The sequence below is a fragment of the Macrobrachium nipponense genome, chromosome 17 (genome assembly GCF_015104395.2).
Source record: "Macrobrachium nipponense isolate FS-2020 chromosome 17, ASM1510439v2, whole genome shotgun sequence".
Classification (NCBI taxonomy): Eukaryota; Metazoa; Arthropoda; class Malacostraca; order Decapoda; family Palaemonidae; genus Macrobrachium; species Macrobrachium nipponense.
Window position 1 is genome coordinate 79,091,015 of NC_087210.1, and position 14,687 is coordinate 79,105,701.

A 14,687-nucleotide genomic window follows, 5' to 3' on the forward strand; every position below is an offset into this window, starting at 1 on the left:
AGAAGCATGACGTTTCCTAGTAACGACATCATTGACTTATAAGGCAATATTCCGCGGTGCACTGAAGGCATTATTTAAGGGTCTTTGCAGCATCCCTTCGGTCACTACTGAAGCCTCTTTCATTTCAAGTTCCCAGAAAATTCTGCCTAGTAAATACTACACAGAAATACTGGCTATTAAATTAAATTACTACCAGAAAGTAGACTGCCTTGTAACTATTACACCCAGACAAATACGTTGCCAGTAACTAAAACTACACCAGAACTTATACTGCCTTGTAAATACTACACAGAAATACTGGCCAGTAAATACTACACACAAATACTGTCCAGTAAATACTACACAGAAATACTGGCCAGTAAATACTACACAGAAGTACTGCCTTGTAAATACTACACGGAAATACTGCCCAGTAAATAATGCCCAGTAAATAATGCCCAGTAAATACTGCTTAGTAAATACTACACAGAAATACTGGCCAGTAAAGACTACACAGAAGTACTGTCTTGTAAATACTACACAGAAATACTACCCAGTAAATACTGCTTAGTAAATACTACACAGATATATTGGCCAGTAAATACAACACGGAAGTACTGCCTTGTAAATACTACACAGAAATACTTCCCAGTAAATAATGCCCAGTAAATACTGCTTAGTAAATACTACACAGAAATACTGTCCAGTAAATAATGCCCAGTAAATACTACACAGAAATACTGTCCAGTGAATAATGCCCAGTAAATTCCACACAGAAATCTGCCCAGTAAATACTGTCCAGTAAATACTACACAGAAATACTGCCCAGTAAATTCCACACAGAAATACTGTCAAGTAAATAATGCGTAGAAGTACTACACAGAAATACTTCCCAGTAAATACTACGCAGATAATTCTACGCATTAAGTATTGCCCAGTAAATCCTGTCCAGTAAATACTACGCATAAATACTGGCCAGTAATACTACGTAGATAATTCTACGTTTTTAAATATTGGCCAGTAAATGCTACGGGAGAATACTACCCAGTAAATACTACGCAGATAATTCTACACATTGAATATTGGCCAGTAAATACTGCCTAGTAAATACTACCAGAACATACTGTCCACTGAATATGTACTACCCAGTAAATACTGGGCATTTCCTTCACCTTAGTGGGCCAGAGTATTTCATATTTTTTCAGGTGATGGGGTTTTGGAGGCCTCAGAAAGCCTGTTGATGCAGAGGTTGGCAATGTTTGCGTTAGGGAGGGTGAGTCTGGCCTGGCGCATGCGCGCTTGTGCGTGTGGTCGTCTTTAATTTTAATTTTAAGGGAATAATAATTTGGAAAAAGGAAGGTTTGTTTACACTTGGAAGTATAATAGCGATCTTCCGAGTCTTTCGTCTTCATCCGGAGTGCTCAATTAAGTAAGGTGTATATATATATATATATATATATATATATATATATATATATATATATATATATATATATATATATATATCTAATAAAAGGAGCCCATAAAAAACACCACATGGGAAAGAAAGTGCTACTATGTTTCAGAGAGAGAGAGAGAGAGAGAGATAGAGAGAGAGAGAGAGACGAGAGAGAGAGAGAGAGAGAGAAGAGAGAGAGCTGTGTCTGAAATATAGTACTTTCTTTCTATATGTTGTTTTTTATGGGCTCCTTTTATTAAATGGAATTATATTGTAACAGAACATTTTTACGTGTATATATATATATATAAATATATATATATATATATATATATATATATATATATATATATATATATATATATATATATATATATATATATATATATATATATATATATGAGAGGGAGCCCTTATGTGTGTGGGAATGTGCATTGTGTTGAATCGAATTGAAATAGAGAGAGAAAGTTGTACTTTGATATAAATCCAGACTATGACACTTGATCCGATTTTATTATGGCTGGATGCTTCGCAAATAAGATGGAATCAGCTGCAACTCGGAATTGTTACGGGATCATCGGAGTGTCACGTCCCATGCATGAGCTTGTTGCCAGAGGGGCTTTGCGAGATGTTTTTACGGCTGTTCCCAGAAAGGGGCTCTCGTTGATTCAAGGCTCGATTGAAACATGGACTCCGTGACGTCACGGGGTGCCACTGGTCGGGGAGGGAGGGCCGGCTGCATTTGACCCTATTGTTTTCAAGGATTGGGCGACGTGCCTTCGCTCAAGGTTTCGGTTGTGGGAGGTCGGACCACCAGACGCATAGGCGCCGCCACAAGATGAGGTCCAGAAATGGATATGATTGGATCTGCCCAGATGCTGGAGGCCTCTCATAGCTTATCCTCTCTGGCTGAGGATAAGCGAGTTGTGTTGCCTCCCTCCTCGTCGGGGGTCGAATTCAGAGGCATAAACCGCCCTTGGCAGACTTGGCAGCTAAGGTTTATGGGTGTGTCGTAAGCCCTCATAAAAACTGTGACATTTGACCAGTTACGACGACATTTCAAGACTTAAAGAAATCGGTGTGAACGTTTATTTTAAGGCACTCGAAACAGAAGCAAAAAACAAGACAGAACTAACGATTAGGTGAAGAAGTCTCTAATGAGGAATCTGTAGAGACTGTAATCTACATGAGGATGTTTACTTACTGATATGACGGAGGTTTTTAAAGATAATCAACATGAAGATGTTTGCTTACTAATATGACAGAAGTTTTTAAAGATTTTCTATGTATACCTTCTTATGCAAACTTATGAGCTGCCATTATGGCTTCGTCCTGCCTTGGGGAACATGATTTAAAAAAAATGTAATCTTAACTACACGAAGAAACTGTCAGTACAGGAGATTGTTTTAAAATGGCCTCAGCAGATCACTCAAACAACACGAGGTTGTTCCTCATTGGCTATTTGATATTAATGACTGATGTCTGTTGCATTTTGCGATTATTGCCAAAATTTAAAGGTTTCATTTAATAAACAAGGGTTTCTATGTTCAGTTTATCATTTATTCCAGTAGGATGAGGTGATGTTTTAAGGTAGAATTTATATGATAAAATCGTGGTAACGAATTTATTTAAATACAGGTTTTATTTGGATATATAATCACTATTTTGCCGGAAGCGTATCTTCCATAATAATAATTTCATAATATCTGTACTTTGAATCTGTAAATTATTGCGTTGTTTTTCTTTCCAGGACTGTACAGTGAAAGAAACAAGCGTCTTTACAAGTGTCTGCAAGAAACAAAGCATCTTGCTGATATATATTTGAATGTGAATTATTTATCCCTGTTAATTTTACAATATATTTATACCAATATAAAATATAAAATGTAAAATATATATAAAATTAAAAATATCAAATGCAAAATATATTTATGGTATAAATATATTTTACAATATATTTATACCAAGATAATTAGATTTAAAAAATAAAATATTTGCTTGCCAACAGTACGATATATGGTTTTTGGGATCATAATTCATATTACTTATGGTAAGATATAGTAAAATTCCTACCTCATATTTCCGTCATTCGAGGATTATTACATTATTATTAATCGTACTATATACTTAATGGGCGTAATGTCTGTTTGTCTGTCTTTGTCTGTCTGTCTGTCTGTCTGTCATTCAATCACGGCCAAACGGCTGGTCAGATGGGCATGAAACTTGGCAGGGTTATGGTGGGGACCCCTAAGATGGTTTGTAATGGGGTTTCATCCAACCTACCCCCTCCCTTGTAGGGGGTGGGGGTGAGATGGGATTTCCTGAAACGGAGCTGTTTCTGGCCGTGAAACGAGGCTGGTTGTTCCTGCCGACTTACTTACTTTACGATTTTTCATACATAATTTCTGTACAACTTCCCCGGAGAAAGCCGAGAATATTTCAGCTCGGACACAATAGAAGATGAAAATTATCATCAATATCCACAAGATTTTTTGAATAACTTAAATCCATCAGGACTGCCAGTCCACAAAATAACGTTAAAGAAGTACTACCCGGTAATGTTGCTTCGGAATTTCGATCCTGCCAATGGGCATAATAAAAAGGAAACTGACAAGTTCCTACTTTCTACTCCTTTTTTTTTTTTTTGGAAGACACAGGATCATAAGAGCATTTATCAGTAGCCATAACGCACTGACATACAAGTTGCGTCTTTGCAGTAACATAATGAAAAGAAAGATACTTTATTATTCGTATCACCGTGCAAAATAATTGACAAAGAAACGAACCAATCAAGATCCCTGTTCCGTTAAATGAAAGTCACCGACAAGAGAGAGAGAGAGAGAGAGAGAGAGAGAGAGAGAGAGAGAGAGAGAGCGAGCCATTTAACGACATTAATGCACTACAATTTTATAATTTTATCTTTCTATCGAAAAATGAGAGAGAGAAAGAGAGAGGAGATAATTTGTGATTTGAGAGCTAAGTAATCCGATAACCCCATCACCGTCTTCGTTACTTAACTTACTTTGAGAGAGAGAGAGAGAGAGAGAGAGAGAGAGAGAGAGAGAGAGAGAATCATTAAAAGAGGGTAGACAATAATGAATACGAACTTCTTTAAGTTCATTGATCGTCCCTTCACTTACTTTAAGAGAGAGAGAGAGAGAGAGAGAGAGAGAGAGAATATCATTAAAAGAGGGGAAACAACAATGAATAAGAATTTCTCTGCGTTCAGTGATCGTCCCTTGAATTACATTACGAGAGAGACAGAGAGAGAGAGAGAGAGAGAGAGAGAGAGAGAGAGAGACTATTCGTGTAATCGCCCTTATCTTAATATTGCTGAACAAATAGTACATATAAATTTTTCACTTCTGCACCCATATTTTATCACCCATCGCAGATGGGCAAGTTTGCTAGTAAATAAAAATTTTCATTTGTGAATGGCGACGAAGCAGTCTGTATTGGACTTGACTACCACTTATTATCGATTATGCTTCTATCAAAACAGTTATTTACAGTATTTACAGCATGTGCAAAAGCAGATCCAAAAGGTCACTGTATTCACATCTAACAGTAAGATTCCTGAAAATCGTTTTGAGGACACTACCACTACCAGAGATTAAGATGCATTGAAATTGTGTTTTCAGTATGGCAGGTGTCTATTCCATCTATCATTTTGACTGCACGATGGCTGTATAACTTCTTGTCTGTAATCAAGCATTATAGATCATTAGCTCTGTGGTTATGTTGTCAGTTGCTCAAGAGTAACTTGCTCTCTGATTATGCCGTTAGTTTCTAAAGGGTAACTTGCTCTCTGGCAATGTCCTCAGTTGCTCAAGGGTAACTTGCTCTCTGATCATGTCCTCAGTTGTCAGTTGCTAAGGGTAACTTGCTCTCTGGCCATGTCATCAGTTGCTCAAGGGTAATTTGCTCTCTGGCCATGTCGTCAGTCGCTCACCGGTAACTTGCTCTCTGGTTATGCCATTAGTTACTAAAGGGTAACTTGCTCTCTGGCCCTGGTGCCAGTTGCTCAAGGGTAACTTGCTCTCTGGCCATGTTGTCAGTTGCTTAAGGGTAACTTGCTCTCTGATTATGTTGTTAGTTTCTAAAGGGTAACTTGCTCTCTGGCCATGTCATCAGTTGCTCAAGGGTAAATTGCTCTCTGGTTATGTCTTCAGTTACTCAAGGGTAATTTGCTCTCTGGCCATGTCATCAGTCGCTCAACGGTAACTTGCTCTCTGGTTATACCATTAGTTACTAAAGGGTAACTTGCTCTCTGACCATGTCGTCAGTTGCTCTAGGGTAACTTGCTCTCTGGTTATGCCGTCAGTCGCTCAAGGGTAACTTGCTCTCTGGCCCCATTCCTCAGTTGCTCAAGGGTAACTAGCTCTCTGGCCATGTCGTCAGTTGCTCAAGGGTAACTTGTTCTCTGGTTATTCTGTTAGTTGCTAAATGGTAACTTGCTCTCTGGCCATGTCCTCAGTTGTTCAAGGGTAACTTGCTCTCTGGCCATGTTGTCAGTTGCTCAAGGGTAATTTGCTCTCTGGGCATGACGTCAGTTTCTCAACTGTAACTTGCTCTCTGGCCTTGTCGTCAGTCGCTCAATGGTAACTTGCTCTCTGGTTATACCATTAGTTACTAAAGGGTAACTTGCTCTCTGGTTATGCCATTAGTTACTAAAGGGTAACTTGCTCTCGGCATCTCAGTGCCAAGGAACTTGCTCTCTGGCCATGTCCTCAGTTGCTCAAGGGTAACTTGCTCTCTGGCCATGTCCTCAGTTGCTCAATGGTAACCCACTCTGGTCATCAGTCAGTTACGCAAAGGTAGCTTTAGGTGCTGTGTCACTCATAGGAATGTTTCCTGCTTCTAACATGTAATTGCTGTACCTTTATCAATGGCAGCCGTAGAGGCTGTTTTCGCTTGTGTGGCTGAATTTCCTAAGACGCCCACTGTCGGTGTTACAGATCGCCACGTCGTTGTTATAACCATAAATACTGTTGATGCTGGTATGAGAGGTTGCAGTCTGCATCACTTTAGCATCTACATGGGAGTCAGCTAGGTTGTTCTCAGAGGACGCCTTTGCTAAGTAGTTGTGTAAGTCCTGGATGTCGATGTAGTCGTATACTGCACCCTGTCCATTCCCTTCTGCCAAATGAAAATTCGTACAGTTTGTATGAGATGATTAGGTCTGATGTGCAAAGGAATCTGTCGAACGATATTCATTAGTGCCCCTGTGGTGGGCTAGTTCCATATAAATATGGTTCATCTTCTGAATGATAACAATGTAATAATATTAATAGTATTCAAAATAACACTGCTGTTCCTTCTATAGCCTCGCCTAAACTACCATGGTGTAAGTCGTATCATGTATTATTAATCAAACATAAAGTCAAGGAACGTTTCGGGGCACGCAAGCGAATGCTCACTCGTGTATATCAGGAAAACTCACCTCTGCCTACGATTCCAGGCTCTGCAGCGTTTGTTTCACTCAGAGCGTTGGTTTGTGCAGTGTGTTGTCGTCGTTGTTGTTTCCCTTTGCTCCTAATGATACAACAGAGGATGACGTTCGTGATCACGAGTATCCCACAGACAGCAGCCAGTGTGAAAAAGTATTCCATCTTGATGATTCCATCTGGGGGGAAAAATCATCTTTAGAGTTAGAGCTACGTATTTTAGACCCGTTAGCTATTGACAGGCCAAAATTTTCTTTTACTAAGCATTTTACCAGAACACTGCATAATTTAGGTCACTGCCATTAGAATGCTTTCTTACTTTCTTACATTTAAAGGTATAAGAAGTGGTGTTATAATATCTATTTTAAAGTCCCGTATCTATCAACATGACTTCTACAATGTGTCTCCCGTGGAACCAGTTGTGCTCACTCATAGTTAGTAGCACTACCTAACATGAGCTTTGTAAACCTGCCCAGGTTCAGTTAAGTGTAGATAAAGCAATCTAATGGTCATGCTCTCACATGACTGTCCATGTTTTTATCTTTTGAATCTCTCATTTTGCTGTTCTAAAACGATTATTGTTATCATTAATTTCAGTAGATGAAACCTATTCACATAGAACAAGCCCACGGGACCATTGGCTTGAAATTCAAGCTTCCATAGAATGTTGGTTTCAATCTCCCATTGCCAGACACCACACTGAAGCAGTAACTGATCATGATATACATAAGGCAGGGATTTTTCATCGCCCTGGGGAGGCGCGAACTCGCGACATCTGAGCGGCATGTAACCCCAATACCCAATATACCAGCAGACCATTATGTATTGAGAATAAATGGGGTACTTGGTATCCAAAGTGGTTATTTCTAATGTTATTTACCAAACTATCTTCACACATCACATGTCTCTTCCAACGACGTTATCATTTTGCAGACTACTCACTTTGACATTAAGGTTTTTTTTTTTTGTCACCAATACTTGGCGTTTTTCCCTCAAGTACCGTCCAGCCATATGCTGCTGCTTGTTACGCGCCCTCTGTAGGGGGTCTGAGGTGCACTGTAGGCATTAGGGTTCTTTGCAGCGTCCTTTCAGCCCCATAGCTACAACCCCTTTCATTCTTTTTACTGTACATCCATTCATATTCTCTTTCTTCCTTCCTACTTTCCTACCCTCTCCTAACAATGGTTTCATAGTGCAACTGCTTTGAGGTTTTCCTCCTGTTACACATTTAAAACTTTTTTACTCTCAGTATCCCTTAGACCGCCTATCCTATGGCCTAAATTTTATATTCCAAAGTATTCACTTAGCAAACAAAGGTGACAAACTTTTGTGGAGTACTGTACCTGGAAAGTTTCCTTGCGTAGGGGTGGCATCATTTGACGCGTTTGATTGTGTAGGTTCGTTGGGTTGGCAGTGTATCGCCCATCGCATGCCTCGCGTGAATTTAAAATCAAGGTATAAATCTTTGGTTTCAACATAAATTTCTTTTTTGGTGTGAAAAATAGGATCTCTTTGCTGTGTTTTTACGCTTACATTGAAAAAATAGTTATAGATATTGTATTGTTTTGGAGTAAAAACGACATCGATGTCAATTGGAATCCATTCAGTACTGTTTAACGTTGAAAGACTCCAATTATGTAGTTTCCACTCATGGTGTTGTGACCAGTCTGCCCTGAGAAGCCTCAGTTTTGAGTCATCATTAGCTGTAGCCTCCTGTTGATCCTCTATTAGTCCATAGATCTTCAGGCTAATTCTGGTGTCGGTTCCCTTGGGTTTTGCGTGAATTAACGCATCACGAAATTGAAAACAATCTGGAAGTAGAGAGATTTTGTTAGACTGTAACTTCAACTGACTTTTAAAAGAAAGTTTTACCTATGCAACTGTATTTGAAGAGCCTGGTGCTATGTTATTGTACTACAAGAGGATGGCAGATAAAAATTTATTATTATTATTATTATTATTATTATTATTATTATTATTATTATTATTCATGAGGTTAACCCTATTCATATGGAACAAACCCACCACAGGGGCCATTGACTTGAGATGCAAGCTTCCAGAAAATATTACGGTGTTCATTGAAAAGAAGTAACGGAAGATAATTGGAATTGAAGAAACTTATAAGAAAACAGGAAAGATCAACAAATTAATAATTATATAAAAATGTAAGAATTCCATTAGTGTAGTAATGCATTGCAACTTGGCTTGAACTTCTGAAGTTCCGAAGTCCACACAGAAAAATAAGGGCGGGGGGTGACTTTGGACTTCATGTGAAGAAGAATGAAGGCCAAACGTGTATTTTTCCTTGTGCTTACTTCCAGGGCAGTCGAAAGCCACGTTGACTCTTTCGCTGCTCTTGATTCGTAGAGAGGACGCGGTGACTTTTAGTCGAATTTCATTCTCTGATTTTGCGTTTGACGAATAGTACCCCTCCGTCTTTCACCTCCCTTACGAAATCCCAGAGTCGTGTAATCTGTCACATAAATAAGGTGTTATATATATATATATATATATTATATATATATATATATATATATATTTGTATCGTATATAATGCAATACAGGAAGAGGAGGAGGAGTACGTGACATGAGCGAGAGAGAGAGAGAGAGAATACAAAACTCATGTGCTTACCTTCCCTGTATGGCAACGTACTCATATATACTGTAGTTCATTACATTAAGTATGTGAAAACGATAGAGAGAGAGAGAGAGAGAGAGAGAGAGAGAGAGAGAGAGAGAGAGAGAGAGTAGAAAACTCATGTGCTTACCTCCCCTGTATGGGAAAGTCATACACCCATCGTTTGTGCTGGAACTGTTCCAATTCATCAGTTTCAAAACACATATATTTTCCTCATTGAAGATGGTGGTGGTCTGGGTTTTACTGAAAAGGTGGTTGATCGTCACGTAGTTGTTCTGGTCGGCTTTCAGCTGATATTCTAGGGTAGATGTATTGTTCGTCTGGTACAGAATGCAACCTGTTGTTTTGATACTGTTAAAAACGTCATAGACATGTTTTAAATGGTATTTGTCTCCCTATTTCAAGTTTAGTGTCGCATTTTTTTGGAAGTGTGCATCAGATACAAATATACAGTGATAATCTACCTAGTTCTCGATTTTCCCTCTTTCGAGGTCTCCAGATTTTATTTATTTATTTATTTATTTATTTATTTATTTATTTATTTATTTATTTATTTATTTATTTATTTATTTATTTATTTATTTTTACAACTAGCTTTTACCCCAATTTCCTCAAATTAGCCAAAAGGCTTCGTAAATTAGGTGTTTAGTGTCTTTTCTTTAGTGGAGTTCCTGATCTGTCATCGACCTGCTGTTACGTTTATAAAAAGATGAATGGTGATAATTATAACCAGTATATATATATATATAGATATATATATATATATATATATATATGTATATAAATTTATACTATCTATATATATATATATAAATATTTATATATATATATATATATATATATAATGTATATGTATATGTATATTATATGTATATGTATATTATTCGTCCTCTCGTGGGTTGGAACCACCGCCAAATGGACAGAGAAGAAATCATGACTTCAGTGACGTTATCGATTCGGCTTACATATATGAAAATATATTGTTCTGAACAAAATTGCCTTTAGTAAAGGGTCGTTAAGACAGAAAGATCTCAGGCAGTTCTCGTTTTTCATTTGCCTCCGTGGCATTACTTTTATTTATGCATAAATTTATGCATAGCATCGCGTCTATATATTTCGTGATCAAGTATATATATATATATATATATATATATATATATATATATATATATATATATATATATGGATATATATTATATATATATGTATGATATATATATTATATATATATATATATATATATATATATATATATATATATATATATATATATATATATATATATATATATATATATATATATATTGTGTGTGTGTGTGTATATATATAAAGGTAGGTATAGGCCACAAAGGAAAAAATAAACAACGGAGTTCCTGCAAGATCTTTCGACTTGACGTCCTTGACTTAGCAGATAAACTGACTTACATGAGGAATTGACAGTACAAGAAAGGTCGTATAACTGACAGATAGGGATTATGAGGAGATTAGTACCTAGAATCCGGCACACCTGGAAGATGAGTAACCTTCCCAAATAAGTATAAACATGGGTACAATTTAAAAAAACAAAAAGATTTAGTCAATCTGCTCAGACACAAGGACAAAACAATTAAAGGATTATATAGGGCGACAGCTATTCAGAACTTTGGTGAACAAAGACATATTTACAATACATATTAAACATACATATACAACGAAGATATCTCTAAGGCAACTAATTTGTATTTAAGTCAGTAATTATATCTTTGAGGTCATTCTTAAACATGTTACAAATAGAAGGGTCTAAATGAAACAGGCCACGACTAATATTAAAATCACAATGGGAAGTAAGTTGTATTATGGCAGATTCTAAAAGATTTTGTGAAAAGACATATTTTGACCTTGCAATTACTGAACTACCAATCCAATATATTCGGTAGTTGTTTTCACTTAAATGAATGAATATTGCATTAGATGTTTGCCCAGTTTTTACAGAACATTTATGCTGGCTTAATCTTACTTCTAAGCCCTTGCTCGACTGTCCGAGATAAAATGAGGGGCAGTCCATACATGGAATTTTATATATTATGTTGTTGGTTTCTCTGGGGCTATTTTTTATTAACATTCCTTTTAGTGCGTTATTATAGGAAAAAACAAGGTTGGGCCTTAAAGGCTTTTAACAATGATTTAATGGTTTCAAATCCGTTAAAATAAGGCAAACTGAGAATGTTCTTAGAATTTTCTTTCTCCGTGTTACTTACACTATAAAACTTTTTGTGGGCTTTGTTATAACAAATATCTAATATATGTGAAGGATAACATAAATCTTTCCTAATTTTTCTTATGTATTCAATTTCTTGATCCAAATATTGGGGACTGACAATGTGCAATGCTCATAAAAACTTAGAAGAAAAAATTGATATTTTAATGTTAAGATGGTGGCTTGAATAGAAATGAACATAAGTTAAGTTGTTGGTTGGTTTCCTATAAATACTGAGTTTACATTGAAATGGTTTTCTATGTATCAAAACATCTAAGAAAGGGAAGCAATTGTCTTTTTTTCAATTCTAGAGTAAACTTAATCAATGGTACCTGGTTATTTTATTTAGAGAGTAAATCATTTACATCAATACCAGCAGGCAGAACAGCTAAAATAACATAAACATATCTATACCACTTTACCGGAATATAAATGATATTAGGTAAGTAACGTTTTTCAAAGAATTCCATGTACAAGTTTGAGAGGAGTGGTGATAAAGATAACATTCACCATTGAATATAAACTTAAAATCACAAATGCACAACCTAGTGAGTCCTTAGGGTCCTCTCTTTAAGATATCTTGTAATTGAACCTAATCTGATAGGAATTACCTCTACCTACGTTAGAAAATATCCTTAGTAATGAACTAACTCGGCATGAATTACCTCTACCTATAAGTCACATTATTTCATAATATAATATTATATAAATCGTCTTATTTCTAGATTCTCTGTGTTCCCATTAGTAATTTCTCGGAATCACTTCAATTAAGTATTCAAGAAATTGAATACATAAGAAAAATAGGGAAAGATTTATTCAAGGTAGCATGTATGGACCAACACCAAAATCCCCCTTTGCCTAGAACTGAATAATGTGACATTTATTGTGCGAATGTCCAAAGTGTGATCAGCGGCGAACAGCAAGTTCTAGTAAGTTTTGAAGTGGACTCGGTTTTATTTAAGTTTTAGAAAAATTATGATATAATCTAATTGACAAAAAATAAATAACACAAATATGAATCAAAACATGACCTTTGGACCAGCCCAGTGAGAGCTGATAAACAGATCAGAGTTCTGGTAAGACTATTTTTAATAATAATAATTATAATAATAAGAAGAAGAAGAAGTAGTAGTAGTAGTAGTGTAGTAGTAGTAGTAGTAGTAGTAGTAGTAGTAGTAGTAGATGATTCGGATACCCGTTATGTTAATAACGGGTATCCGAATCTGAGTGACTCGGTCGAGTTCTTTGTGAGTGTCCTGCCAGGAAGAACAGTGCGTGAGGGCCCTCCGAATGTAGGCCCTGACTGTGGTGTTCTTGAACCGTGCAGGACATTCGCTGTCATCATTCAGGCAAAGTTCTAAGTTTGTTTTCTTTGTATAGATCAAGCTGTATTACAAAGCCAAAATGCACGCACGTCACCGTGAGGACGAGGCTGCATTGAGAAAAATCATCAGAGAGAATGTGACCCCTACCGAAGTCGACAAAGAACTCGAACTCGTGATTTATTACCGAAATCGACGTATTCGCGACCTTATCATGAAGAACAACCTCCCCCCCCCCCCCCCCCCCCCCCCCCCCCCCCCCCCCCCCCCCCCCCCCCCCCCCCCCCCCCCCCCCCCCCCCCCCCCCCCTCCCCCCCCCCCCCCCCCCAAGCAAGAGCCGCCTTGTAACAGTCGAATGCAGTCTACCAATTCTTATGCCCCGTCTGTGGATGTCCCGGCTCTTACGTTGGTATGACTTCTATGAAACTACTCAAGAGGATTTCTTGCCACGCACGAGAAGGGTCAATTAAAAACCATACCATGACAGCACACCAGGAAGCTATCTCCCGCGACGGTATTATTAAGAATACTAAGATAGGGAGGGCTCCTGATCAGCGACGTTTAGGACTGCTCGAGTTACTCCTCATACAGCAAGAAAGGCCCTCATTAAATACGACACAGGAAGTGCTTTTCCTCCCCACCAACTTAAGAAGACCCATCAATATAAATAATAGTACAAGTAATACCAGACCGAGCAACACCCCCAATCAAAGAATATTCACCAGATGAGACAAGCAGCCAATGAGCCGTTGTGACACAACACCCAGGGAACTCATGCCCCAGCCTCGACGGTCTGCTAGGCTGCAACAGCGCGACCATCAACGACGAGAAGTGTCTTGAAGGAAACTTCCTCCAACCAATAGCAGGAACGCATTGCGCCACCAACCAATGAAAACTCAGCTAGCGGTTGACCCCCTGCTGACCTACCACTATATATTGAGTAGATCCTGACGGTGACACAGATCACCTACGGGCCGAACAAGGGAAAGGCCCGTGCCAACAAGAAGTGTTGGCTTAATACAACAACAACGGTGAAAGCATTTACAATCTGCTCCGACCCACTGCCGTGATAATGCTCGGATGATACTGAGAGAAACGTTGGCAACTAATTCGTCATATTTTGACCTATGTGTTTATCTATTTATTGTGACAAATTTGTAAGCAATATCCCTAAATTTGGCTCCTCCTGATAAGTAATATCGGCGCAATACTCGCTAGTTGTAATAGCAGAGAAAAAGCAATTATTAGAAAAATAGATAAGACTATTTACAAGTTAAATTCAGCTGATGCAGCAATATCTTTCAATAATAATAATAATAATAATAATAATAAAGAAAATAATTCACTTACTTTCAGCCTGTTGACCGTGGACCCCTGTCGCGCAATGCATCGCGATTAAAACAAATGTTGGGAGTTTGAGATTCGTCATTTTGATACCATGGAATTTTGAATTTACTAGAGATCCCACGCACCTACCACGGACGAAACCGGACGCAGACTAAACCTGAGAGAAGCACGGGATTTGGGGGGGGGGGGGGGTGGGGGGGGGGGGGGGGGGGGGGGGGGGGGGGATAGGGGCCAGCGTTCGGCGGATGTCAAGTTGTCGCGATATCACGCTTTTCGGGAG

The 14,687-nt window shown here is 38.0% G+C and overlaps 1 protein-coding gene across 2 annotated transcripts; it reads right to left on the minus strand.

Annotated features, from left to right (window-relative positions):
* Positions 1–6,131: 6,131 nt before the first annotated feature.
* Positions 6,132–14,547, minus strand: LOC135196356 (uncharacterized). Of its 2 annotated transcripts, XM_064223129.1 has the most exons (4): positions 14,411–14,547; positions 8,208–8,675; positions 6,861–7,043; positions 6,132–6,556 (listed from the first exon to the last, which is right to left on the minus strand). In XM_064223129.1, the coding sequence occupies exons 1-4, from the start codon at positions 14,487–14,489 to the stop codon at positions 6,303–6,305; spliced, it is 984 nt and encodes a 327-aa protein (XP_064079199.1). In that variant the 5' UTR covers positions 14,490–14,547; the 3' UTR covers positions 6,132–6,302. The 2 variants fall into 2 exon arrangements, 1 of the variants encoding a protein (XP_064079199.1); XR_010310393.1 differs by lacking the exons at positions 6,132–6,556; positions 6,861–7,043; positions 8,208–8,675 and adding exons at positions 9,310–9,337; positions 9,633–9,839.
* Positions 14,548–14,687: the final 140 nt, after the last annotated feature.